The sequence below is a fragment of the Rhipicephalus sanguineus genome, unplaced genomic scaffold (assembly GCF_013339695.2).
Source record: "Rhipicephalus sanguineus isolate Rsan-2018 unplaced genomic scaffold, BIME_Rsan_1.4 Seq6642, whole genome shotgun sequence".
In the NCBI taxonomy this organism is placed as follows: Eukaryota; Metazoa; Arthropoda; class Arachnida; order Ixodida; family Ixodidae; genus Rhipicephalus; species Rhipicephalus sanguineus.
The window spans coordinates 13,558-40,337 of NW_023615723.1; the positions used below are offsets into that span (position 1 = coordinate 13,558).

General features: G+C 45.0%; 1 protein-coding gene across 1 annotated transcript in view; it reads right to left on the reverse strand.

Moving 5' to 3' along the window:
- Positions 1 to 2,847: 2,847 nt before the first annotated feature.
- The window catches only part of LOC119378050 (2-amino-3-ketobutyrate coenzyme A ligase, mitochondrial), a 33,567-nt gene continuing 9,634 nt past the window's right edge, over positions 2,848 to 26,780 (reverse strand). Inside the window, exons 3-7 of the mRNA XM_037647296.1 lie at positions 24,046 to 24,135; positions 13,489 to 13,708; positions 13,333 to 13,432; positions 10,408 to 10,494; positions 2,848 to 3,005 (exon numbers count right to left, since the gene is read on the reverse strand). Of these exons, the coding sequence (XP_037503224.1) occupies positions 2,867 to 3,005; positions 10,408 to 10,494; positions 13,333 to 13,432; positions 13,489 to 13,708; positions 24,046 to 24,135 (636 nt within the window). The 3' untranslated portion in view covers positions 2,848 to 2,866. The remainder of the gene's footprint in view (positions 3,006 to 10,407; positions 10,495 to 13,332; positions 13,433 to 13,488; positions 13,709 to 24,045; positions 24,136 to 26,780) is intronic.

Below are 26,780 nucleotides of genomic sequence, written 5' to 3' on the forward strand. Positions count from 1 at the left end.
AGCATCCCTTTAATAGTGGATAGCCAACAAAGGGCGTGATGGTCAGTCACGACGTCAAATGTGTGACCATACAGGTAAGGGTGAAATTTTCCAAGGGCCCAAATAATGGCTAAACACTCTGTCCCGGTAACTGAGTAGTCAGCCTCCGCTTCCGTCAGAGTTCGGCTCGTACAGGCGACGACATATTCATCAAACCCTGCTTTTCTTTGCTCTACCAAGTGTTACATGTAGCCGGAAGAAGTGGAGCCGAGACCCGAGCTCACTGCGAACACAACATGAACTGTTTATTCCTTTCTAACTGCCCGAGCCCCGCTCTCCTCACTCCCCCTTTCGCTCGCAGCAGTAGGTGGCGCTAGGAGCCGGCGGCGCTACAGCTGGTGCAGCACACAGGATCAATTGTCACACTCCTCCCCCTTTAGTTCTTGTCATGAGAATACCTGTTGACGGGCCGTCTTGTTCGGCCACTTTTTCGCAGTGGAACAGGGCCTCCTCCCGATGGAATGACTGCTTGTGGCAGCCCAGTTCTGTGGTGGGACTGACTTTGTGGCTGTTCTTGCTCAGCAGCAGCTCCTGCAGGCTCCACAGGCTCTGTTGTCTGCTGCTCAGCTGGCTGGTCTAGAGGCACAGTGTTTGCAGGTGGTGGTGTCTGTACGAGGATGGGGCGAATGTGGTCCCCATGTCTGTGCCACACAGTTCCACCTTGTAATACAACCTCAGATGAGGCGCAGCTCGTAGGACCGCTAACAGAAGCAGGTACCCATGGTGGGCTTGATCGGAAGTTCCTGGTGGCCACTGGGGCACCCGGGTCCCTTAGTGGTGCAACACTCTTTCAATGAACTCATTCAATTAATTTTCATTAATTATGCAGGCAGTCAATTAGCCCTTATCTTTACCAAACTGATGCTCCAACATCATACCTATCGTATGCCACTCGTAACTGTGAACCATTCACTCCATTTTATGTTTTATTTTATTCGAGGTTTTCAGACACAGCGTAGATAATCTCAACTTCCGGCTGACAAGAAGCAGGCCGGAAGTTGCCGAGCAAAGAACGTAACGCCGTTAGAAGCCAGCGCCACAAAAATACATAAATAACCTGTGCGCTGCACTTAGGTCCATGCAAATCGAGCTGGAATAGCTTTAAAGGAGCGTACACTAAATTCAACAAAGGTAAACTAACGTATAAATAAATAAATCTGTGTGTTACACAGTTTTGCTGGTCATCCACCTTCACAGAGTGACACAGCCTGATGAATTTTTCGCAAGAAGACACGCAGCCGCCTTCAAGAGTAGAACACAACAGTGTAATTGCTGTCCCTTCACATGGCATTTTCTGGCCAGTTTTCACATCTTGGTTGACACATTGACCATGAGCAGAGGAACAACCGTGCCTACTGCAAGTACAGCTGTGAAGCGCCCATTATGCCATACTTCATCATTATGCAAATTAGTCAAGTACCCACCACATGTCTCTGAGGCAATAAATAGGTGAACCTACGCAGCTGCACATTGATAATGATGCTGACATATGGCTGAGCGCTTTGTAATGCGTGGGCCTTTAGACCAGCCACTCCTTGTGTGATTCACATGGTATAATGACTAGTGCAATTCTACGCTTCTGTTATGCAATATCACATGTGTTGACACGACTCCTCATACTACATGACACCTGTAAGGGGTTTTTTTCCAAAGCAGTTTCAAGCAGTGGCACACATCTGAGGCCAAGCACCTGACTGCCATACAGAAGGCCTGGATTCAATGCCAGGTCATCATTTTTATTTGCAGCCATCATCACTCACGGACGAGGGCAATTTTTTGCTCACAACCAACACTGATGCTGACACCGCCACCTGAATTTCTGCGACGCGGGCTCTTTAACGCTATCACGTTAATACAGAGAATTTGTTCACAAACTTTTGCTCAATGTAGCAGTTCAGTATCAGCACTGTTGAGACGACCACGAGAGCTTCACATGTTTGCCTGTGACATGGCCTGATGCGTGCCACCACAATGACACAACGTGCAACATTCACTGCATGACGCAAATTTAGTTTAGTGCTGTTCGCATGCACCTCAGTTCAATACATTTTATCGGATAACTTCATACACACACTCGCCGTCCTTGCCTCTTGTCCGAAATACGAATTCTGCAGCCGTTAGTTGTGCACGTGATATCAGTCTCAATTACTGACGAGCCACCTCACGAAAGAAAAGTCACAATGTCTTGGCTGTTAGGCCTACACAATACTGCTTTGCCGGTTGCTGGCAAGGCAGACCAATTCGCATAAGGCCAAACAAATCAACGAAATAATAATGCAGGGTTAATGGTGACAAATATCTTCGGAGCTGCCAGATTTTCAACATTGTGCAAACCCATCACATCCAAAAAAATCTAAATGTGGGATTTGAAGCTTTGATCAGAACTGGCCAATATTCGCACATAAATTGTTTGCAACCACATAACAAAACTTTTTTTATTTGACTGACTGACTAAATAAATGAGAAGTAAACGTTAATGTTCATCCTGCTGCAATGGACTACTCCTGACATCAAGACAAAATGAAGAATGCACCGTGTGTGTTGTTACAATGAAACACTGAGCCATTGTTTAACCCCTACAAAACCTACACTTACTGGAACCAGCAATGAAGCAAGTAACAAAGGTCTAGTATGTTCAGTGTGAACTTTCAGGCTCAATGGTAGGGCATAAGTTCTTGCCATCCTGACCAAATAGGCAAAACACACAGTGCCTTAGTAAAGAAGAAACTCCACTGTGAATGACACAGAGTAAAGAAGAAATTGTGAATGTAGAGAAGTGCTATTAACAGCCATGCCAAGCTCCACGGGAAATGTTCTTTATTCCATTTTATGCTCTCAAACATTCTTGCCAGACATGCCCAGAAAAGTAAACAAACTTGTTACCTGCAGCGCCTCCCAGTGCCTTGCCCAGAGTAGAGTTGATGATGTCCACACGGCCAGAGATACCAAAGTGTTCCTCGGTACCCCTGCAATACAGATTGTGTGCTCTAACGGTACCGATTGAACAGCAAGTACTTTGTGAACTGCACACAATCCATTCGGCCATGTTGTGGGAACATCACACTTTCCCACACAGGCCTGTGAGGCAAAGAGAACAGATGCTTTGTTTTGGCTTTGTAGAAGCCACAAACGTCAATGCCGCAGACATGCGAAATCATAACAGTCTGGCATGCACTGCCAATGAGAGAAACCACGATTTCTTGGCATACGCTTTATGACCTGGGCATATACCTGAGTGCACAGGGCAAGCAACTGGGAGACTGCCAATCTTTCACTAGTTGTGGTATATTGCCCAGCATGAATCACGGCATCGTTTACATGCAAAGAAGGCCTAGAGAGAACCTGGTAATCGCCACTAACAATTCCCTCCCAGGCAACGCAGTACGTACAGGAAAGAGAAATCAACATGGGTCCATGATATTTTAAATTTCATTAAGTATTTTACATTTTATGCGCACTAGCACAAAAATTAATTTCATTTGCTTACTAAGTGCAAAACTTAGGAGGAATACAATATCAAGCTTATTCAACACGGAAGCATAATTTTCCTCCACCTGTCATTCTTGCAAACCCACAAGAATTTGAAATGTCTAATATTACGGCTACAAAAGAAGAAAACATTTTCTTTTTTGTCTAGAATCTATGCATAATGAAGTGTTAAGCAGCACTGTTTGAAGCCTGTGGACAAAAAAAGTATTTCCGACAATTTTATAAATATGCAATGTTTTCTAAAAGTTGCCACATTTACAATATTTTCTCCTAAGGCACTGCATGCAGCCTTTCAAACTTGGTGGGCTGTGAAAACACAGTGCATTCAAAAGTTGCTCCAAATGGTGCTGCTGTATCACAAGTACAAAATTTTATAAATGGCCTCAAAGTTCCAGTTTTGACGCAAATGAGCCCTATTTCAGAAGCAATATTTAAAAAACCCAATTTAAAATTTTTCTGAAAATCCTGTAAGTAGCCACTTGCGTGCCCTCAAAAACGAATATAAAATAAAAGATGCTGCATTATTTTGCTTCCAACAATAATATTTTCCATGACGGTTAAAGGAACAAAAAAATTCTGGGCTGCATTCCTGGCAGGCTAGTACAGTTTCCTGTTGGCAAGGTCTCTTCGAAAAGAATTAATGTTTAAGGTTGATGCCTACATTAATTTCGGGCCTTCTGACTATTCTTTGGCAGGCAGCATAACAGCATCACAGAGCACAATTACAGTATTACAAAGGTCAGTGATGCTACCGAGGTCTTCTGATTTGGAAGCCCTGTGGCTGCTAATTGCACATTCTGGAGTGCATTAGTAAATCAAGTTGCATATACATTCAGACACCTGGATAATTATTACCGGCTCTTATGCAGAGCTACATAAAATCTCAATTTGTTGAAAATTTCATGGAGAAAATGCTCACTCGTTATTTCCCTCGATTACGCAAAAGAAGGGTGTCATGGATGTTGTGGAATAACCTCTTCAGCTATAGTTCGACACAAGTAAATAAACAGAATACTGGTCCAATAAAATTGGGTGTTATGAAATAACACTCCAAACACAACCTTGTGGTCATCAATGTCCAGTGCTCCTGGCACAAATCTAATCAGCAGAAGTGGCAGACAAACGCCACGACAAAGTGCCTCAGTGCTAAATAGTCACATGGTCCCTTCTTATGCATTCCACTAAGACGGCTTGAAGGCCAGCTTTTTGTTCTAATCAGGTGATCGTACATTCATCTTTTTGACTGATTACTGCATTTACCTTAATCAGATGCAGTGTCGTACTTGAAACAAGCTAGCAGCAGCGCTTCTGGAACAGGCAACGTCAGCCAATGAATCCCTGCCACACTTGATCGCCACCGATTGGCTTAGAAGTCACGAGCCTGTGCAGAGAGCGCGTTTTGCCATTGACCCAACTTGCGCGCCTGAAGCCTCCGCGTGGGCATTTCCCCGTTCTGCTAATCCCTTTCCTCTCCCGTGACGGCAAGTAGCACCATCTTTCGCCACGCGCCGGTTCTTGTGGTGGTGGTCTCGGCGCCGCGACATTCGGCGTGATCGAGATGCGTGTACACGGGACACTCTCTCTCTCCTCGGACAGTGCTGGGTAAGCACGTGTTTGCTTCTTGTCCGACGTCCCCTTTGGGAATTGCCAGACTGTAGCCTTCCTGGGTGCTTCAGCATCCTCGGCGGGCGTGTTTACCTTTGTGTTAGCTCCGGTTCTGTATGTTAAGCAAAGAGCAGTGCCTAGTGCTCGTGCATAGTCGTACTACGCCGAGCCGCACTTGCCGGAGGCCTACGCGTAGGGAGATTTGCCCTAGCTCTCGCGACCAGGCCCAGTCCTCATTAAGCGGCACACAAACACTTTGGTCATCGTGAGAGTGCGCAGCATAGCCACGAGGGACCTCTCCCCGAGCGGCGTGTCAAAGCTCGCCACTGCCAGCTGCGACGTGCTCGCAGCTCCCCTTGGTGTACCATCCGCACGGGAAGCCCTTTGCTTCCCCGCGTCCCGGGAGCGGACATTGTGCCAAGTGTTGGGGGTGTCGCCAAAGGCAAAAAAAGTGTTTGTGTGTGGGTGTTGTTAGACCAAACACTGTCTGTTTTGCCACACGGTGCTCAATGCCTTTGCTAGCTGAGTGCGCTACACGTGAGCAGGCGACGGTGGACGCGCCGCTGTGGCTCGCTAAGCCTGAACCCACGATGGTCTTCGACTTCGGTGAGTACTGAGGCTACCACACACAACAGCAGTGCTATTTTTCATGTTTTTTTTATTGTTGGGGTCCCAAAACCACGATGATTATGAGGGACACTGTAGTGCGAGCATAGGTCGGCAAACTCGCTCATGAGTTGGCTCACTCAGACTCAGATAGAGCCGTGAGTCTGAGCCTGAGTGAGTATGAGTCAGTAATATTTTTGGTGAGGTTGAGTCCGTGTGAGTCTGGCTAAAAAAAGTTGCAGAGAGTCTGAGTCCGAGTGAGTCCAGCTGAGTAATCGCTCTTGTTTATTATCTACATAAATGACGTAGCAGAAATTATCGGTGACACTCAAATTAAACTTAGAATGTATGCAGATGACTGCGTTATCTATAACACCATCTCAAATGTTGAAGATGAGGAAGCGCTTAACAGAGTTTTTTCATTGTTTTGTAACTGGAGTGAAACCTGGCAAATGTCTATTAATTTCAAAAAGACTGTAGCCATGACCTTTTCAAATAAGAAACAGCCTCTTAATTTTATATATACTAATGATGGTGTCAGTCTAGCTCGTGTCACGGAGTTTAAACACCTTGGTGTAACTTTGACAACAAATTTAAAATGGCACACGCATGTCGAGACAATCTGCAACAAGGCTCTTCGAAAACTTTGGTATCTCCGACGTACGTTAAGCAACTCGACAAAAGAATGCAAATTGACAGCGTACAAGACCTTGGTCAGGCCTATACTCGAATATGCGTCGGTTGTTTGGTCACCTCACCACAAACATGACATAGCTATGCTAGAATCTGTTCAAAAAAAGCAATAAGGTTTATTTTGCGTCGCTATGACTGGCGGTTCTCGCCTAGTGCGCATGTTTTATCGCTGCAGCCTCTCGAACATCGGCGCACTTGCGATCGAATCATCCTCCTGCATAAGATAGTTCACACCGGCTTGAGTGTACTAGCACCCATTTCTTTTGTTGCAGCTTCTGCACACCATACGCGACGATTCAATTCCCTAAATATTATGCCCTTTAGAGCTAGTCTTGATTGTTTTAAGTTTTCCTTTTTTCTGCGGACCGTGGATCTATGGAATGAGCTTGATGGGTCTCTGCGCAGACTCGATGCTCAGCAATTTGAAAAAGAGTTGCGAAATCATGTATTTTGTTAAATTGTATTTTTTTTTTCTTCATTGTGTTGAACATCTGTATCCACTCCTGCTATGTCTCAATAACTGAGACAGCAGTATTTGTAAATAAATAAACTTTTGGTGAGTCTGAGTCCATGTGAGCTCTAAGGGCAAAATATATTTCATGAGTGAGTCTAAGTGAGCACCGCACTTTCTGCCAACCTAGGAGTGGGAGGCTCCAGAAATTTTGACCCCCTGGGGTCCTTTAACGTGCACCTAAACATAAGTAAAAGGGCCTCAAGCATTTCGCCTCCATCGAAATGTGGCCACCACGGCTGGGATTCGATACCGCGACCTTCGAACCAGCAGTCGAGCACCATAAACACTAGACCACTGTGGAGGGTGACAGCAGTGCTTCTAGCTCCGTTGAAGGGGGTTCTAAATTTTAGCAAGGCGGGTCTCAGATCCCTCCTCAACATTGGTGGAGGGCCTGAGAGCACCCGAGACCCACCTGACTTTAAGAACTGCACAACAGAAGGCATGGTGGCACTGTGCATGGCGTTGTCGCTTAATGAGGACGACGTGCGATCAACATTTATAGTACAGTAGAACCCCGCTGATACGTTTTTGAAGGGACCGTAAGAAATAAACGTAAGAGACGGGAAACGTAAGAGCTGAAAAACAGGAAAAACGACAAAATATTTAGTGGTACAGAATTTTATTTCAATGCTTACGAGCAGCACGAAAATTGGAGCGCTCAGCCGCGATCTAGTCGATGGATAGAAACGCGGAGCTGGGGACGGCCTCATCCACAGAAATGTAATCAACGTATGTGATCTTTTTAACACCAACAGCTGTAAGCATGAAAGAACTAAGCACACGCAATCACGACCAGCGCGGCGAGTCCGACCGCGAACCGCGCGCACGACCATGCGAGCTCCAACCAGCTCGAACCGCTCGAACTCCTCCCGTCCTCCGACAAATAACGATGATGATGAGTCTACGCCAACGTGATGGCAAAAGTGAATGCCAATGTCGAAGGCCTTGCTTTCGCAAGCAATTACGTCATAGACGCCATGTTTGTGCAATACAAATCTCAAAGTCTGTGCTTTTGTCAATAGTAAATGCCGATCTCGAAGGCCTTGCTTTCGCGAGCAATTACGTCATAGACGCCATCTTTGCAACGCGAATCTCGAAGGCCATGCTTTTGTTTGCATCAATTGAAAGATCCTGTTGCTTGCGCCTCTCATGCGGCTAATATTACGGTAAAACCAGGCCAAGCTGCGTGAAAATGCACCATGGCCGCTCTCTTCGGTAGTCACTCGGTCGGCTCCTAGCGCACTTCGCGACGTATCATACGGGAACGGTCCGACAGTTACGACGTAACAGCGGGGTTCCCAATACATTGTATCCTACGGGAGCTATGCCGTGACCGGCGGAAAACGACGTAACAGCCGGGAAAACGCACCAGTGAGGAACGTAACAGCGGGGTTCTACTGTATCTATAAACATTGCGCGCGAGTGCTGCCTCGTTTGTGGAGTAATGCTTGGGCCATGGCTGTGCTTTCGGTGGCCCCTAGAACAAGCTGCACATGTTCTGGTGAGCTGGCGGTGCGATTGTCAATAGCTATTCACGCAAAAATTGAGAGCGAAATAATGAGGGAGAGAGAAAAGGACAGCTATTGGCTTGTTTTACAAGTCACTTGATAAGAATATGCGAAATAATTTTTGAAGGTCTTTCTTTTGCTCAATTTATGGCCCACACTTGAAAAAAGTGAGACCAAGCTCTGCCAAGGTATTCGGCGGTATCTGACGTAAAAGAGCTCAAACTCAAACGAAGCATTGGCCCTTCTAGTGTATGCAGTATTATCAGCGAAACTACTATTATTGTGATAACAATTATATGGACACTCTCGGCAGGCTTTCGCTGTCGGCTTGCCGTGCCGTTCCATATATGTACATATAACCCACAAAGAAAAATAGTTTTGAAGAAAATTTTTTTGAAGGACACAATGGGGAATCTGAACCTGTGACCCCTCGCTCCGTGGCGCAACGTGCATAAGCACTTGGCCACAATGCATGCATCCATCGTCATGCTAACAGCGACCTCTTTGGATACAGCATTTCTGGTTGGTTGTCACTGAGGTGCTTTAGAGTGGTAGAGAATTGTTCACTATCACCCGCGAGATGCTGCAAAGGGCCAATGGGCATTGCCCCACCCATATTTCACCGGAGTAAGGCTGCGGGTTGTCAGCTCCATACTTTGACCTACAGGGCGTAGTCGCCTGTGCTCACGCTTATCTGTTGAGGAGGGTTCAACAGATGGCTCATAGATTTCTACATGTTGTGCTTTCATCTCAATGTTTGCGTTGAAGCCGTAGATCACAGGAAAGTCACTTCGCTTGCTGAAGCGTCTGTGATTGCTAGCCTTTCTTCGTGTGCAATTCCAATTTATTGCTACAGCATTCACTGCTTTTGTGAAACTGAACTCTTTATAGTAATCATGACACCAAGGACAAAGGTAGCTTTTCTGAAAAGACTCGACAGTCTGGTGTGACAGAGACATATGCAGGCTGATTCAGATGCAAGGACGCACGTGCAGGGGCCACAAGGGTTTTCAGAGGTAGGCAATCTCAGCGCCAATTGCAGCAGTGCAGGACACATCGGGCAGGATGCCCTCCACACCAAGTAAAGGCAAGAAAACAGCAGAGCATGCTTTTTTGCGTGGACACACCTTATAACAATGGTCCATGGCGCACATGGCAGCCTGTACATTTTGACAACACACAACTCTACATTCTAGCAAGGCAGGTCTCAGATCCCTCCTGGAGGGCCTCAGAGCACCCGAGACCCCCCCGACTTAAAGAATTGCACCAGAGTAGGTGCATCGGCACCATGCATGGCGTCATGGCTGAATTGGGGCGCACACATGAGCAACATTTATAGCATCTATAAACATTGCACGCAAGTGCTGCCTCATTTGCAGAATAATGCTTGGGCCGTGGCTGTGATTCTGGTGGCCTCAACATCAAGCTGCACATGTTTTGACGAGCCTGCGGTGGGACTGTCAGAGGTAGGCACCCTCAAAGCTGATACTCTGACACAGTTTGGTGCAATTCATGGTGATTTTATCAGGATGGCACAGTAAATACAATTTGGCACACTTTGGCCCAGTTGGCACAGGAGTGGAATTACTGAAAGGTTCGGTAGTGAAATGGATACCCAGAATATGCACCAAATGTAAAGGATGTATATTTGACACAGTTTCCCAGCTCAAGCCTTCGCTCCATACCTCTGGACAGGTGTTCTTCATCTTCAATATCATACACTAGTATTTTACAGTCAACAGCATAATAAACTCATGCTTGATCACTTTTGAGGAAACTCTGCCTCACCTACTGTTCTGTGCAATATGTCACTAAAGCAGCAGGTAATTTGCATTCTGTCAATCGGCAAAAGAGGTGGATTAAACCTGCTGCTACAACACAACCAATGGAGTGAGCCCCTTGCTGTGCGATTGGCTGTTCATCACACTAAGGCTATGGAAACACAGAGATTACCTGCCACTGTTGCCAAAGAAGCCCGTGGCATGGCACTCATCGACAAACACCATGGCATTGTAACGGTCTGCAAGGTCACAGATGTCCCTGCATGAGAATAAAATTAAATTACTACAAGAAACGCTTGCAGAGGATGACAGCTGTGTGTACCTTGGTACACGACATTTGTTCGATGTATTGCATTTCAAGCTCCTCTTTTCAAATTTTCATAATAAATGCTGCGAAAGAAGCAATCATTTCTGCTCCCAAAACACTATAAACATAACTTACATAAAAGTTTATGTTTTTGCACTGTAATGTTAAGTGGCACAGTAATACGTGCAGTCCAAATGCGGAATATATTCTCATCACTTTTTGTCAGACTAAGTGAGAGAAGTACAATTCATATGAGAGACATACTAGTGCAAGGAATAGAACGACAAGGAAGAAGACAAAAAAAAAAGTTGTTTTATTCCTTGCGCCAACATGTCTCAGCGAGTTATGCACTCTTGTTAATGCCATCTATTGTTGAAACAAAAATTTGTTCTTTTTTACAGCGGAGTTGTTAAAGGGACAATAAAGAGCAAAGCCATTTTTTTTCATATTAGTAAAGTACTCTTTCACAATACCAAAAACACCACGCTTGCTGCGAGAAGACGCTCAGTAAGCGAGAAAACGCGCAAAAACAAAATGTGGGTGGCAACGCCACCTTGAAGTTTCCACACCATTTGCCGTGACGTCACATGTTTTGACGGCGCCTACTGGGGACTACGTTGTTCCTAATTGGGCAAAAATGAAGTGCATTGTCCTCTGAAGGGGCCATGGACTTAACATACCAAGTTTGGGGTAATTTTGTTGAGCCAATGGCACCAAAATATGATAAACACACTTTGAAATCCGTGACGTCACGCGGGGAGATTCTGGCGCAAAATTTAAAAATGAAACTTTGAACTTGATTTTCTCCTCTATTAATAAACGTATGATGGCGAAATTAACGACATTAGAGTTCTCAAAGCACAATTTATCGATCTAGGCCGATTCACTGTTTCTCTTTAGTGTCCCTTTAAAGTCAGTGTACAGAGAGATCGTTCGCAGCATAGCCATGTAGGTGGGAGCCAAGCGGGTGGGCAGGGTTAAGCCAATGGGCAGCCGTGCCGAGTGCACACGGTACAATGTTGGTAATGACGTCAGCACTCCTCGGTAAAATACGCGCTCTCACATTGGCAAGCCTCTTTTTCTCTCTGCACGTTCTCAATGACCTGAGCACGATTGTTGCCCTAGCTGATACAGTTGCCGTACTCATGCTACCACTACCAGCAAACACCTCGAAAAATGCCGATTTCATGCTCAGGTTTGCGCTCGATCTCGTGCCTCGTGTGCCACCAGTATAGCCAAGCAATAGCCAAGCAATGCTTAACTCCCATAAACCTTGCTCAACTTTGATCCTGCTTTGCTAAACCATGCTTTTCTTCGCCTAGCTTTGCACTACTTTGCATAACATCGCTGAGGTATTTCCTCAGCTTCACTGGTCATTAGTGTTGGTAAAGCCACGCCTAGCTTTTTTTCTTACGATTCCAAAACATTCAAAATGCTTGACCATCTGGTGCTTGCAGTGCCAAAGGATTCTATGAACTTTCTAATTAATTAGAGGCTTCAGATAATTTGATTTTTGGTGATAACTTGATCTCAACCGATGGTCTAGGCCAGCGCCCATACATTTTTATAGAGCCACACATTTATTCCAATCCTCACACTATTTGCCTTTCTCACTTAACATGAACTTGGCTGACGTTATTTGTAATAATTGGGATACATCTGAAGAAAGTAAAGTGGACGAAAAGAAAACTTGCCGCCGGCAGGGACCACACCTGCGACCTTCGAATAACGCGTCTGATGCTCTACCACTGAGCTACGGCGGCGGTCATCCGCCCGTCCACTTTATAGGGTATATATGTGCTTCTAAACTTAGGAGTGTTAGTCAGCGCCGATCACAGCCATGGCAGCGACTGTGGAACACTCTTTTTCTGCCTTTGGCATCACGTAGCACGTGATCTGTTTATGAGCAGGCAGCTGACCTATAATCCCTCGCATACTACCCGAAGGCATCAAGTCTGCCAGAACGAGACCTTTGCTATGTATGAGGGAAAGAAGATGGCTTTTTTTAAGGGCTCGTTTTTCTTTGTTAGACATAATATTAATGAGAACTAACAGACAATTATGCCAAGGAAAGTATAGGAGATGTTATTTGTAATAATTGGGATAAATCTGAAGAAAGTAAAGTGGATGAAAAGATAAGTTGCCGGCGGCAAGGACCCTGCTGGCAAACCCTGCCGTCTGTGCCTGCCGTCGGTCCCTGCCGGCGGTAAGTTATCTTTTCGTCCACTTTACTTTCTTCAGATTTATCCCAATTACTGCAAATAACATCTCCTATACTTTCCTCGGTATTATTGTCTGTTTGTTCTCATTAATATTATGTCTAACAAAGAAAAACAAGCCCTTAAAAAAAGGCCATCTTCTTTCCTTCATGAACTTGGCTGGTCATTTTAAATGTGCCAAACCCAAATGGTGACCACAATAACGGTTCCCATGGCAAAAGCATGCAACTTCACGGGGAAGGTGCAGGGTGAATATGCCAAACACACATCATCACTCATCAAAATTGCCTATCTTTGACCAGCCTTAGAAAGATTTTTACACAAAAATTGTAGCCACTGCTATAATTGTAACACAAACTCCCTTTTTTCCCAGGAAAATTAATCCAAAAATTCCTGAGGCAGCGCAATGTGATGTGAAACCACAACCGAAACTGCATCCCCAATGACTTAAACAGAGCCAGCCTGGACAGTATTAACACCAAAGCATCTCGTGACGATGACCACCATGTATGGAGAGTTGATGCATGAGCATGACATGCAACTTTCAGTCTGATTACAAGGGCACTTGTACCTCAGTGGAGCCACATTGCCATCCATGCTGAAGACTCCGTCGGTGACAATGAGCCTCTGGCGACTCTTTCCAACAGCGTCCCGCAGTTTCTCCTCCAGATCTGAGAGAGACAGGAAGAATGAGTGACACAAAGAATGAGAATGCTGCCACGCGTACCATTCATGTCTCGATGCTTGTAGCGGTACTTCTGCGCCTTGCAGAGACGGATTCCATCAATGATGGAAGCATGGTTGAGCTCATCCGACAGCACTGCGTCCTCGGGGCTCAAAAGAACCTCAAAGATGCCCGCATTGGCATCAAAACAGCTGGCATACAGAATGGCGTCCTCCCGGCCGTGGAAGCGTGCAATCTTCTGTTCCAGTTCCTTGTGGATGTCCTGCATTGGTGAACTGTCATGTGGATTTACTCGCTGAAATATTGGAACACAGTGGGCTTGACAAAAATGAGCACCAACCTTGGAACACAACAAAATGTCCACTCAATCAAGTGGTGGCCATGCCGCAGTGATAACTTTCAATTTGGCTTTGCTACTCAACAATGCACTGTGTCCTCATCTTTTGTGCATGCACAATGAATATGAACCAACTTGGCCAACTTTCAGTTTTTCTAAACAATGTGTTTTAGTATTACAAAACAATGTTGAAGAGCAGTGGCTACAAGCTAGTATATGCCCAGCAATAGTGTTTAAGGCTTAGCCAGTCACAAAGACTAAGAAAATTGGTCCCCCGTGTTCAGTCCAAGGGAGACGAAATGCAATAGTATGTGCTCTTAAATGAAAATGACTACATAAGAAGTTGTGGGATCTCAGTGATATCGCCGCTCTCGGAACACACGGACACAGTTCATGTGGTCGTGCAACAACACGTGTACGTTTATTAAACACTCTTTTACATACGGAGAGCTCACCTGCCGAATCTTATACAAACTAGTAACACGCTAAAATATGTCATGTTGTCTTGAGTGTGTGTTACGTTTTCCGGGTATTCATTGTCATTGTATAATTTTAGCATGTTACTAGTTTGTATAAGATTCGGCAGGCGAGCTCGCCGTATGTAAAAGATTGTTTAATAAACGTACACGTGTTGTTGAACAACCGCGTGAACTGTGTCCGTGTGTTCCGAGAGCGGCGATATCCCTCAGAACCCACAAAGTGCACAAGTGACAGGAAGGATTTTTATTTAGAACAACTTACAGTGAGAACATTGCAACCCAAGATAATATGCACCATTCTTTCTTGGAGTTGGCTTTACTCTACTGTGCCGTTGTCATCTGTCCTTAAGCTGACACAGCGAGTGCCAGAGCTCCAATGCTGCTCTTGGACACGTGGCTTAGGGAGCTGCAGGAGAAATGCATCTGGCTGTGTTGTGGTGACCCACAGGATATTCTCCCGAAACAGATAGGAAAATCAGACAGGAAATTCTCAGCACCAAACCACGACAACATGGGTTCAGTTGCACTGTTCGTGGTTGGTAGAACAAAAGGGTGTCTTTTGCTTTGTGATAGTACCGCAGACACAACAATGTATTCTCGTGTGTCTGCATGCTTGATATCCAATACAATCCATGCGTTTATTATCACGGTATTCTGCGGCTTGGGGCATAACAGCATGCATGCTGTACTGAAGGCGCTCACTGCAAAGTCCCTGCAGAGTTTTTGTTGTATAACATGAACCTTGTTGGCAATCAACAGCATTCTCTTTTCACAGTGATACACTCCTTATCTCATTTGCCCTCTGAGTGTCGTTTTCACATGCAAGCTGAGCTCGCTCGCAACTGATGCGGCGCCGACATAATGTGAGCGCCTGCAGCCTCAAGCGGCCACCACTGCGGGTCACCTACTCAAGTTTGCCAAGCGGCTGATCACAAGACAAAGCTTGCCGCACCATGCAACCTGGCAGTGCGTTTGTTCTTTTTTAGCAGCTTCTTTGTGTCTGTGTCGGGTACAATAATTTTTAAACAACTTTTATCCGATTTGCAGCACATACGTAACGATGCAGCCTCTAGGCTGGTCACATTTGACCATTATATAACTTGTTAGCAACTCAAATAATACAACATTTTTTCTCTGTTATTTTAAGCTTCACTTCCACTACTCATTTCCAGGCTACGTAAAGACCTCAAGCTTGACAAGTTGCCAAGAAATATTAACAAAATGAAAGTTACTGCGTTAAACGTACTTTTCAGTGCAAAGACACAGAAAATCGATGTAGTACCCTTTAGAAGAATGGTTAGTGAACTGAACACATGGCAACTTTTGTTTAGTAAGCACATACAGAAGGCGCTAAAGTGTGTTAAGGTTAAGGACCCCTGCTCAACAGGCAATTCCAGATAATTTTTTTAGTGCGATTTCAGTGCAATTTTTTCTAGATAATAAGCACTCGCTGAGTAACGCCTTTTCTGTAGATATGGAAGATCTTTTCTATTCGATTCGACATGATGAACATTTTGTTGCGGTAGTCTTGCATGGAAGAAAGCAGCATCATACGCTTTCAAAACGCAGCTGGTGCTACACTAGACAACTTTTTAACTCTATTGGAAGCCTGCCTGAGTAGTACCTTTATAAGTTTTGACAAACAGCTTTTTTTTTACAAAAACGACACATTTGCATTGGATCCAGTATTGCACTGCTGCTGTGCAATATATTTTTATCCAGTGTTGATTGGCTGCTCGATGAAGCTTTTAAACTGAACAGCACTTTAAATGTTTGTGAAGGTTTTTAGGTATATGGACGACTTTTTGATTCTTTTTAAGACAAAACTTGTTGAAGCACTGCGATGATATTTTAAATATTTTTAAGATTCACAAAAAGACGAATTAAATTTACTCAAGAACTGCCACAATGTAACACCCTGAAGCTTTTAGATTTAAGAAAAACATTTCATAATGTGTTGGCAATATTTTCCGGATGTAATAGCCCTTATGTAATACCCCAACAGGGGCCTTTAAGGGTTAATAAATGACGATGATGATGATGCCCAGAAAGTGGCAATGCACTATAATTCCCACCAGTCCAAAATTGTCACGCTCTTGAAAAATCGTGCACGCACATGATGCAGTGACTCGTTATTGGCAGCAGTCTCCGAAGCACTTTTATGGAAAGTAAAGATACAAGAGATGCCACAGGGTAACCTGAAGAAACTGGAACCATAAGACTGATTGTTTATGTTCATAAGGTCTCCCATAACCTGAAAAAGGCAGCAGGCCAGTATGAAGTACTACTGCCTTTTCTGTGCCTGTTAAACTCCGGTGTATTTTCAACCATATTGAGATAATGCCCTTTTCAAATAGTATACAGTCCTGTAAGAGCTAGGGTGTTTTATTTTGCCAAGAGACTCGTCAATAATTTTAAATAAGCAATAAACAATGTGTCAAAACCGAAACCGAACTAGGGAGCTGCTTCATGCTGGGTAGACGATGACATCACGAAATACACTACATGATGCCACAGCACACATGATTCTTGTATCGCACGAAAAGCAAGCTGACAATGTTTTCCGACACGGAATCAAGCTGTGCCAGCTTGTCTGAACTTACCAGCAATGAGTTCATCGATGAGTGCAGCTATCTGAGCGCGGAAGCATCGCCTTCTCATTTCAACCCACCGGCGTGTGAAGCAGCCGATGTGCCGCGCCTCGGTGGGATCGAGCCACGGCAAAATGAAGAAAGCGCGCGCTGTGTGCGTCTGCTGTGCAAGGTGGGGTAGGATGTGTCCCGCATTTAAAGGCGTCATTCCGGAATTGGCTACCAATTCATAAATTCCTTTTCTAAAAATCAAAATGACTTCATCATCATCATCATCATCAGCCTGTCTACGCCCACTGCAGGCAAAGGCCTCTCCCATGTTCCGCCAATCAACCCGGTCCTGTGCTTTCTGCTGCCACGTTATACCTACATAGTTCTTAATCTCATCTACCCACCTAATTTTCTGTCTCCCCCTCACGCGTTCAGTTACCCTTAATGACCACCGGTTATCCTGCCGACGTGCTACGTGCCCGGCCCATATCCATTTCTTCTTCTTGATTTCAACTATGATATCCTTAACCCCCATTTGTTCCCTGACCCACTCTGCTCTCTTCCTGTCTCTTAAGGTTACACCTATCATTTTCCTTTCCATCGCTCGCTGCGTCGTCCTCAATTTAAGTTGAACCCTCTTTGTAAGTCTCCAGGTTTCTGCTCCGTAGGTAAGTACCGGTAATATGCAGCTGTTATATACCTTCCTCTTGAGGGATAGTGGTAGACTACCATTCATGATTTGATAATGCTTGCCGAATGAGCCCCATCCCATCCTTATTCTTCTAGTTATTTCACTCTCATGGTTCGGCTCCGCGGTTACTACCTGTCCTAAGTAGACGTACTCCTTTACAACTTCCAGTGTCTCGCCACCTATCGCAAAGCACTGTTCTCTGCCAAGATTCTTCAACATTACTTTAGTTTTATGCATATTAATTTTCAGACTTACTCTTCTACTTTCCGTATCCAGTTCAGTAATCATGAGCTGTAATTCGTCTCCCGCGTTACTCATCAATGCAATGTCATCAGCGAATCGCAGGTTACTGAGATACTCTCCATTAACTCTTATCCCTAACTCTTCCCAATCTAGGGCCCTGAAAACCTCCTGTAAACACGCGGCGAATAGCATTGGAGAGATCGTGTCTCCCTGCCGTACACCCTTCTTTATTGGGATTCTGTCGCTTTCTTTATGGAGGACTATAGTGGCTATGGATCCGCTGTAGATTTCTTCCATTATGTTTATATAGGCTTCGTCGATGCCCTGATTCCGCAGTGCCTGCATGACTGCTGATGTCTCCACCGAATCAAATGCCTTCTCATAATCTATGAAGGCTATGTATAGGGGTTGGTTGTATTCCGTGCATTTCTCTATCACCTGATTGATAGTATGAATGTGGTCTATTATTGAGAAGTCTGTACGAAATCCTGCCTGGTCCTTTGGTTGATCGAACTCTAATGTCTTATTAATTCTGTTAGCAATTACTTTTGTAAATAGCTTGTAGACAACGGACAGTAAGCTTATGGGCCTGTAATTTTTTAGGTCCTTGACGTCCCCTTTCTTATGGATCAAGATAATGTTGGCATTCTTCCAAGATTCTGGTATCCTCCCCGTCGAGAGACACTTCGTATACAGGGTGGCCAGTTTTTCTAACATAATCTCTCCACTGTCTTTCAACAGGTCTGATGTTACCTGATCCTCACCAGCGGCTTTGCCTCTTTGCATTCCCTTTAGGGCTTTCTTTACTTCTCCTGTCAATATTGGTGGGATGTCAGATTCCTCTGGGCTATTACTGCTTCTTACGTTATCATCCTGACTGTCTCGGCTGCTGTACAGATCTCTGTAGAACTCTTCCGCTACCTCAACTATTCTATCCATATTGGTTGTGACCTTGCCTTCCTTGTCCCTTAATGCATACATCTGAATTTTGCCTATGCACAGTTTTGCAGTTTTGCCTATGCACAGGAGTGTGTAGTGGAAGTCGGGGGTACAGTCATTAGACAGGACACTGATAAGCTATCCCAAGAGACGAAAAACCTCATTAAGAAACGTCAAGCCATGAAAGCCTCAAATGCAACAGACAAAATAGAGCTGGCGGAGCTTTCGAAGTTAATCAATAGGCGTAAAGTAGCCGACATAAGAAAGTATAATATGGAGAGAATTGAGCATGCTCTAAAGAACGGAAGAAGCCTCAAAGCTATGAAGACAAAATGACTTACGGTTGTATAATTCAGCACATATCATCGGAGTACTGAAGAGAACATATGTTGGAATTTTTATTGAAATTGGTGAATATTAAAAAATTGCCGGAGTTCCCCTTTAAGCTGGCTCAGTTGTGCCCGAGAACGACTTGGGAGGAGGCTAGCCGGCAGGGATGTGGCAAGCAACATGGCACGATGACAGGAAATGTGCCAAAGGCGTGGTATGAAATTCCCCTTTCTTGTGGCAACTCGTTCATCGGACAGACCTGCCACTGTATAAATGAACGAGCCAGGGAGCATGAACTAAATAAATCTAATGAGGGATGCCATGGCGCATTTGCCAATGCACTGCAAAACCTGCAATTGTCAACTACATTTTAAAGAGATTAAAGGGGTAGTGTCACCAAATTTTGAGGCTATAAAAAGCCTGCTGTAGGCTTCCTCTGTAGGCAAGGACACTTAGCACAAAGTGTTGGACACAGCAAACGTTTAGAATATATTTTAATTCGCTTCCAAAGTCTACCTAAATGTTCATTCTCGCGATCGAGACCCACCACTAGTGCGGCTGACACCGATGTCACTGTGTAGCAACTGTAATGAAAATTTTAGCGACGTCAGACCATATTAGAGCGACGTGTGCGTGCGAGAGCAGACAGATGCGCTCTCTGGTCCCAGTAATCATATATACAGTTTAATGGCATCAAACTCACGTTACTTCGGTCATATATTTTTTATGATATATTTTCCGAAATGTGCCAGGATGTAGCAGGTTTCACCACTTGGAGCGGTTTGGCGCAACTGGCACAGATATCGCACCACTGTGCTTATCCAACTTACTGCCCATCTTTATTTTCCTCATCTTTCGCAGCTGGTATCGACCTTAGCATTCTCAAGCTGCGGTGTCAGTTACAGGGCCTCCCACCATGAAGGAATGGTGCAATATACATGTGTAGGCATTGCTAATATTTGAGCACTTCAAATATTCGAACAAATATTACAGTATTCGAATTTGCTTCGACATGAAATTAAATTATTCGAAATTTCGACAAATGAAGGAATAGGCATATACAGTCGAACCCACTTATAACGATCCCACATATAACAATCTATCGGTTATAACGACCATATTTGAGTGCACTTAAGATTTTCCTATATTAACCATTGAAGCTGCGTCCAGATATAGCGAACATTTTTCGAAGCCTCCTACTTTTACAACGACCACTTCGGACACGGTCGCAGTAAAAATATGGCGCATACGAAGCGAAAAAAAGTTAAAACATGCCTTCTAAAGCGTGACAGGGCCACGCGTTCGCGCATGCCCCGCTCCAGTTTACTCGCAACTAAGATACCCAGATCGGCGAGCACCGCACGCAGATTTCGGACGCTGTGAACAAGGTCGCTCACTTTCCAGGCGTTTCTTCAGTGGTAGAATGGCAGTGAGGGAAAAAAAAATAGTAGGCAGCATGAAGCCTTGCGGTCAGCTTTCGCACGGTAACCTTTCCTGACGCCGTTCTCTGCAGCTACGACCGCCTGCGATGAACCAAACAATGCCTTGGAACGCAAGAAGGCATAAATGCAAGAAGTGATAACCGTGATAACTTTCCATCGCAAAAAGGTTCACTGTGTCCCTAAACTAGTCGACGCCACAATGTGCCGCGAAAAGTCGTCCGTCTTTTCGGTAACGGCAGAGACCGGTCGATCGGTGATTACGACTTCCGCGCGATTGCGGCGATGCCTTCGCGGATAAGCATCAGAAAAGAGCGAAGGGGAGGTGGCGGCCGTCGATCAACGTGCCATTATGCCATAGCCGACAACCTTATCACAGTCATCTGTAGATATCTGCTCGGCTGCGCGTGTGGCGTACGCCGTACACTGCGGATTGACGGCAGTACGGGCGTGCCATGCTTAGTCATGCTGCCATTCGCAAGTTCACCGCCACCGCGTCGTGCGAGACCGCTTTAAAGTGCGCGTAGCTTTGTAGAAACGAAAGTAGCTCGCTGTTGTTGAGCGGCGCGGGCACCCAGAAACGTCGATGCACTGACAGTGAGCGTATACTGCATGTTTGACTAGGTGACAACTGAAGTGCGCCGCGCATCGTCGTGCAGGGCCATGAGAGCATTGCGGACACGTAGAGTGCGCGTTGCTTGGAAAATGCTTGTTTTCGCCGCGTTGAACAAAGAGGCTAGTCGCCGCACCCGTGCATGGTCCTGAGCGAAGCAAGCATGAAGAACGTACAAACGCGCGCATACGGCACACAGCAAGCGGCCCGGCAGTGACTCCGCGACCCAAGTAGGCGACGCGCTGCACGCAACTAGCCAGGGATGATGGTCTCCACGTCGCGGTACCGCACTTCGGCGAAACGGTGTCAGCTCATTGCAAAGGCGGTTAATTCACTCGTGAGCACGCAGCGGACGTCGCTTCACGACGCGAAAAGGCTTAGCTTGTCACCGAAGGGGTTGTTAGCACATTAATAAAAGTGCGCAAAGAAAAAAAAAACGGCTTGACCGCTAAGCGCACGTTTTTAAGGGCGAGTCCATATACAACAAACTACTGATATAACGACCACTTTTCGCAACACTTTCGAGTTCATTATAAACGGGTTCGACTGTATTAGACTGCATGTAACCCCCCCACCTGTAAAGGTTTTTTCACTGCAGCGTAGAAGTGCTATGCCATGAAAACACCTATCCAGAAAAAATCCGCACTGCCACGAAGCTCCACTTTAAGGCTAAATGAACATATTACCCTCACATCAGGTAACTATTTTTGAAGTTGTTTAAAAGCTTGTTATAAGGGTTTATATGCACTAAGTATAGTAAATTTTAAAACAATGTATTTCACCGGTTATCACTAGCATCCTACTGAAATTCAGATCCTGTTACTATTCAAAGCTGCTTTCAGTTCACGACGAACCAAGGAAGTGACATTCACATATGCCTTGCTCCAATCTTGAAAAATATTGTGCAGGCTAGTTGGGTCATGACAATATGCTCATTTTTCTTCATATTATGTGACATATACTATTTGAAGTATTCGCTTTGAAACTAGAATGTACTATTCACACATCTCTACACATGTGTGATGATGTGCGTAGTACGTTCATTTGGTGTGTGTGGTTTAGTGCTGTGCAGTGAGTCGACGAGACAGACAGGTGCAAAATGAAGCCGGCGAATCTCAACCTGACATGCACAGAAGGAGAAGGAGGCGAGAAGGGAACCAAAGGAAGCAGAGCTCATCGGGTCCTGAAGCCCAGCTGCTGCCTGCACGGGCCTGCCTCTCTTCCACTTCCTGTAGCCAGCGCCAGTCCGTTGTTCTTGGACCATTCCACACCTGGGCCTTCTGTTGGCTGTCCGGCACTTGTTCATGCCACGCTTACCCTGCCGCCTGTCAGCTCAAGCTTTTTACCATCAGCGTGAGAGGCAACCCAGCGACCCATAGACAGTCATCGACCACCACATGGTGAGCCATTATAAACACTGCGTAGCACAGTGGGGGACCACGCAATTCTGTTGAACTTGAGTGGTTTAAGAACATGCATCACGTTCATTGTCATCGCATGTTTTCACTGAGTACATTTAATGCTACAACTTTCCACATCGTTCTTTGTTGCATAAATATATTGTCACTCCAGCTGCAAATAGCCCCGTTCCTCTCTTTAAGTTTCCGTGATTACACGAACCTTTCCCTCACAACATCTCAGTGACAAAAGGATGGGGTTGTGTTGGTGACATGTAGATTGAAAAATAATTAGGTCCACTTTATCAGCAGCTGATGACACTGAAGGCCAGCCTGCGACATAGACAGAGAGCTGCCATACATATTCAGACTAGTTCAACTCAAAGCGCAGCTGTTCAGGCAGGTGTTTCTTTAAAACAGTGTCCCTTACGTTGTGAAAGTTCTGCTGATACAAAACTTTATTTTTGTGAGACGGCAGACATTCAACACAAGCCACTCGTTTCTCGCTATATTTTGCGGCTCAAGCCATCACAGCCAAAGAAGAATTAGAGACACTCACTGCAGAACTACTGGCAGAGCTTTTGTTGCATGGTATGGACCTTGGTGACAATTTCACAGTACTACATTCCTTATCTAATTCACCCCAATTACAGCGGAACTAATGAAGCAGCCGCCACAGAATGTCTGCCGCTCAAGTTTACCGAGCAGCACATCAAAAGACAAAGCTAGCCCCATTCTCTCTGAGTGCGACAGGCACAACTAGTTTTTAATGACATGCATATGATCATTTCCTCCTTAGGTGCTCAAATAATGCAACATTTCTTTGCGCATCACAGTAGACAATGTCCTTGACTTTAACTGGAAGGTTTTTTTTTTAAAGTTAAATATGGCCTTTTTAAACTACTTTAAAACTTTTAAAGTTTATGGTAAACCACATATATTTGAGCACAATTTTGAAGTGTAATCGTGTCTAACAAAGCCACAAAAATTATTTCAAAAGAAAGCACAAGTACCAAAGTCCATGCCTACTGAGTTTAAGTTGTCTACAAGCAATAATACCTGAAGTATCTTAGGCCACTTACTATGTCTGCAATTTTTTTTCTCAGAATTCTTTACACAGCAAAGTGTAATAAAAATACTCAAAAGGTTGCATTTCACTTGATCTTTAAGGGAAAGTAAATGGTGTGATCAAGTGTACCGCTTTTTTTACCAAGTACATTGAATGTTCAGAAATTGCAAAGTCAGTGCAAAGGTGTTTTCAGTGGCCGAAATTTTAGTAATTTTTTTAGGCAAACGAAACTTTTCTTTTTCACTGAACTAACTTTAAAGTCATTGCTCTAGGCCCAATACCTGCACCTAAAGAAAATTTCATAAAGCTCAATAATGGTGACCCAAACTACCACTTCACTCTTATCTGGATTCACCCACGCTGTATTTTGGTCACTCTGGTGCACTGAAATGTATGTGCTCAAGCGGCTTGGCAATCGTCATCCATTAAAATGCAGCTACCAGGTTTGCAAAACAGACTGAAAGCACAGTGAGGACTTGCCTGTGTTCCACAGATGAAGCGCACCGAGCTCAACCCTGCACCGTGGGTGTCCAGAGCCTTCTTGCCAGCCTCTATCACATCGGGGTGACTCTGCAGGCGTCGGGAATCACAGGTCAAATGGGGCTTCCTTATGGGAAGACATCCAAGCTTCTGACATTAATGATGTGGTTATGAACACGAGTCAGCGTGTCAACAATTTGGGTAAGGTTGAAAGTAAACATGAAATCTATTATATGGTTATTAGTACCAGTTCCAGGATTAAGACATCTCCAGTTTATGTCTGGTAGATTAAAATCACCAGCCATGATAATCCTCTTGCCAGAAGCATGCCTAAGCATGTAGTCGGATAATGGGTCTAGCTGAATCGCACTGCTATTTGGAGACCTATAGACAGCTCCAACAAGTACAACGCCATCGGTCAATACCTGTGTCCCACAGGCACAAAAATAGGCATTAACTTTTTGATGCTTTAAAATTTAATTCCATTTGCATTGGTGCCACATGGGCAAATCAAATGGTATTCGCCTTAATGCCATTCGTCACCAAATGCCTTCGCTAGCACCCACTCGGCTAAGAAATGCGTACTCTCGACACCAAAGCTTGCTCACTGCAGTACACATAAAGCATCAGAAATGGCACCTACCATGTCAAAAATATTTTATGCATGACATTTAACAAATCGCTTGTTATTTCCCTGCTGCACTATAGCGAAATTCATTTCAGAATTGCAATGGCTTCGGCATGACAGGCACTGTGTGGGATTCCGGGCTTCGGATTCAACTAGCCATGACCAAAGCTGCTGTGATCAGTTGCAACGTTGTAAACGAGAGGAAGGAACCCAAGCTAATGGCACCATAGTATGCTTACTTCTACATTACACTATCCTTGAATGCAGCAGATCCGAGTTGTTAAAACGCGCGTTTATATTTCATTATTACCCTAGAATTGCCAATTGCAAAATCACTGTTATCGACACCGTCTGGTCAAATGCCATTATATTTAGATGTGTCGCAGCACTGCCAAAAAAAAATGTCATTCATAAACTTAATAATACTAATAGGAATACTGACACAAATTTTGATGGCGAGATAACTTGTGGGGTAGAATGGTGTGGACACACGCGTCAATTACGAAATATCGATACGTAATATAGCCTACAACATATTTAAAATCAATTTTAACCCCTTAACCGCCAACCCTTAGCTGTAGTCGTCAGACGAGTTTGTACCAATATCGCCAACGACGAGTCGCACTCGTCTGGCCCGATTTTCCACTCCTTCCACTGCCAAAGACGTATCACAGTCATCAATTGATCTGGTTGCAATTTCCAACCCTAGATGGCGGTAGATGTCTACGAAAAACTGCATTTCATGCCTTTCGCGCGTGTTTTAAGCCTGGCAACAGTCATTTCATAATGCCTCTTTGCAATAAGAATGCCGGTGGCAGCTATGCTCCACGAAAAAGAGGTGATTCTTGGAACAGTACAGAAAGCAGCGTTAGTGACGATATGGAATTTGTCCAACAACGACACGGACATTGTCTTTACCCTGGATATTGCTTCAGATGACGACGAGAGATGACAATAACGCTTCAACACCATGCTTCGAAATGTACCACACAAACAGCGACTATTAAAGGGCCCCTCACCAGGTTTGACAATTTTGAGCTAACGAGCGCAATGCATACACTGGGCGTTCACGATCACGTCTGCCAAAATTTGCAACGCTACGCGTCGCAGAAATGGGTCAAATTTCAAGGTGAACGCTGCTTGCCCTTCCTCTCGAGAGCGCGCGCTTTAGAGAATGAGGGGATGACGTACATGATAAAATGGCCCTACGTGGATGGTAGTGCTGTGACGTCGCTCCTCTACGTAGACGACTGTGCTCTGACGTCGCCAACAGTAGCACGTGACGCTGCGATAATTATTTGACACGACATGTGTAGTTTGTGTAATTTGTTGGTTGAATAGATTAATAAAACTTGAGAGAAATAATGGGACACGCAAAGGTAATGTGTGCGTCTTTTTCATTTTTTTCCGTGAATTGCAGCGAGATGCGGGGCTAATGTGCCTCCCTTTCCCATGCGTTCGTGTCCCCGCGGTTCGAGCAGACGCCATCGAGCAGACGCCAGCCCTGGAAACGAAAGTAATGTTCTGGCGCGTTTGAGCACTCATTATGCTCGTTTATTCTACCGCGTCCAAGTAAACGTTAATACGGCACTGGCTCATGACACCGTCACTCTCGTGCCCGTAGAATTGTCTCAGCTTTCATGTCCGTTCCGCAGAAACAGGCAGTACACCACAGAGAACGCCGACAAAACGCCCACGGCCGCTACATAAAAAGAAAGGTAGCGGCCGTGCAACGCCGCTTGCGTGCTCGGGCTGGCTCGGGCACGTCACGCGCACGTGACCATGCATACGCATGACGTGTTCATGCGTATGTGTCAAGGGAAGAGGGCAGGGAAGGGATTTGGCTTGCTAAGGCTACACGGGGCGAGTGGCAAGGGTTTGAAACTTGCCTCCTCGCATCATGGTTTCGCGCCGCTACAAATTATTGTTTTTCTCAGCTCGTAATGAACCGATTTGAAAAATTCTTGCGGGATACTGCTCTTCATTCGGCACACAACAACTTCCAATGTCTAACTAAAATTTGCTATGTGGCCTGGTGAGGGGCCCTTTAAACACGAAAGCTTTTGTTACAACGAACCAATGTCCGTGCAATTTTCAGTATGTTACC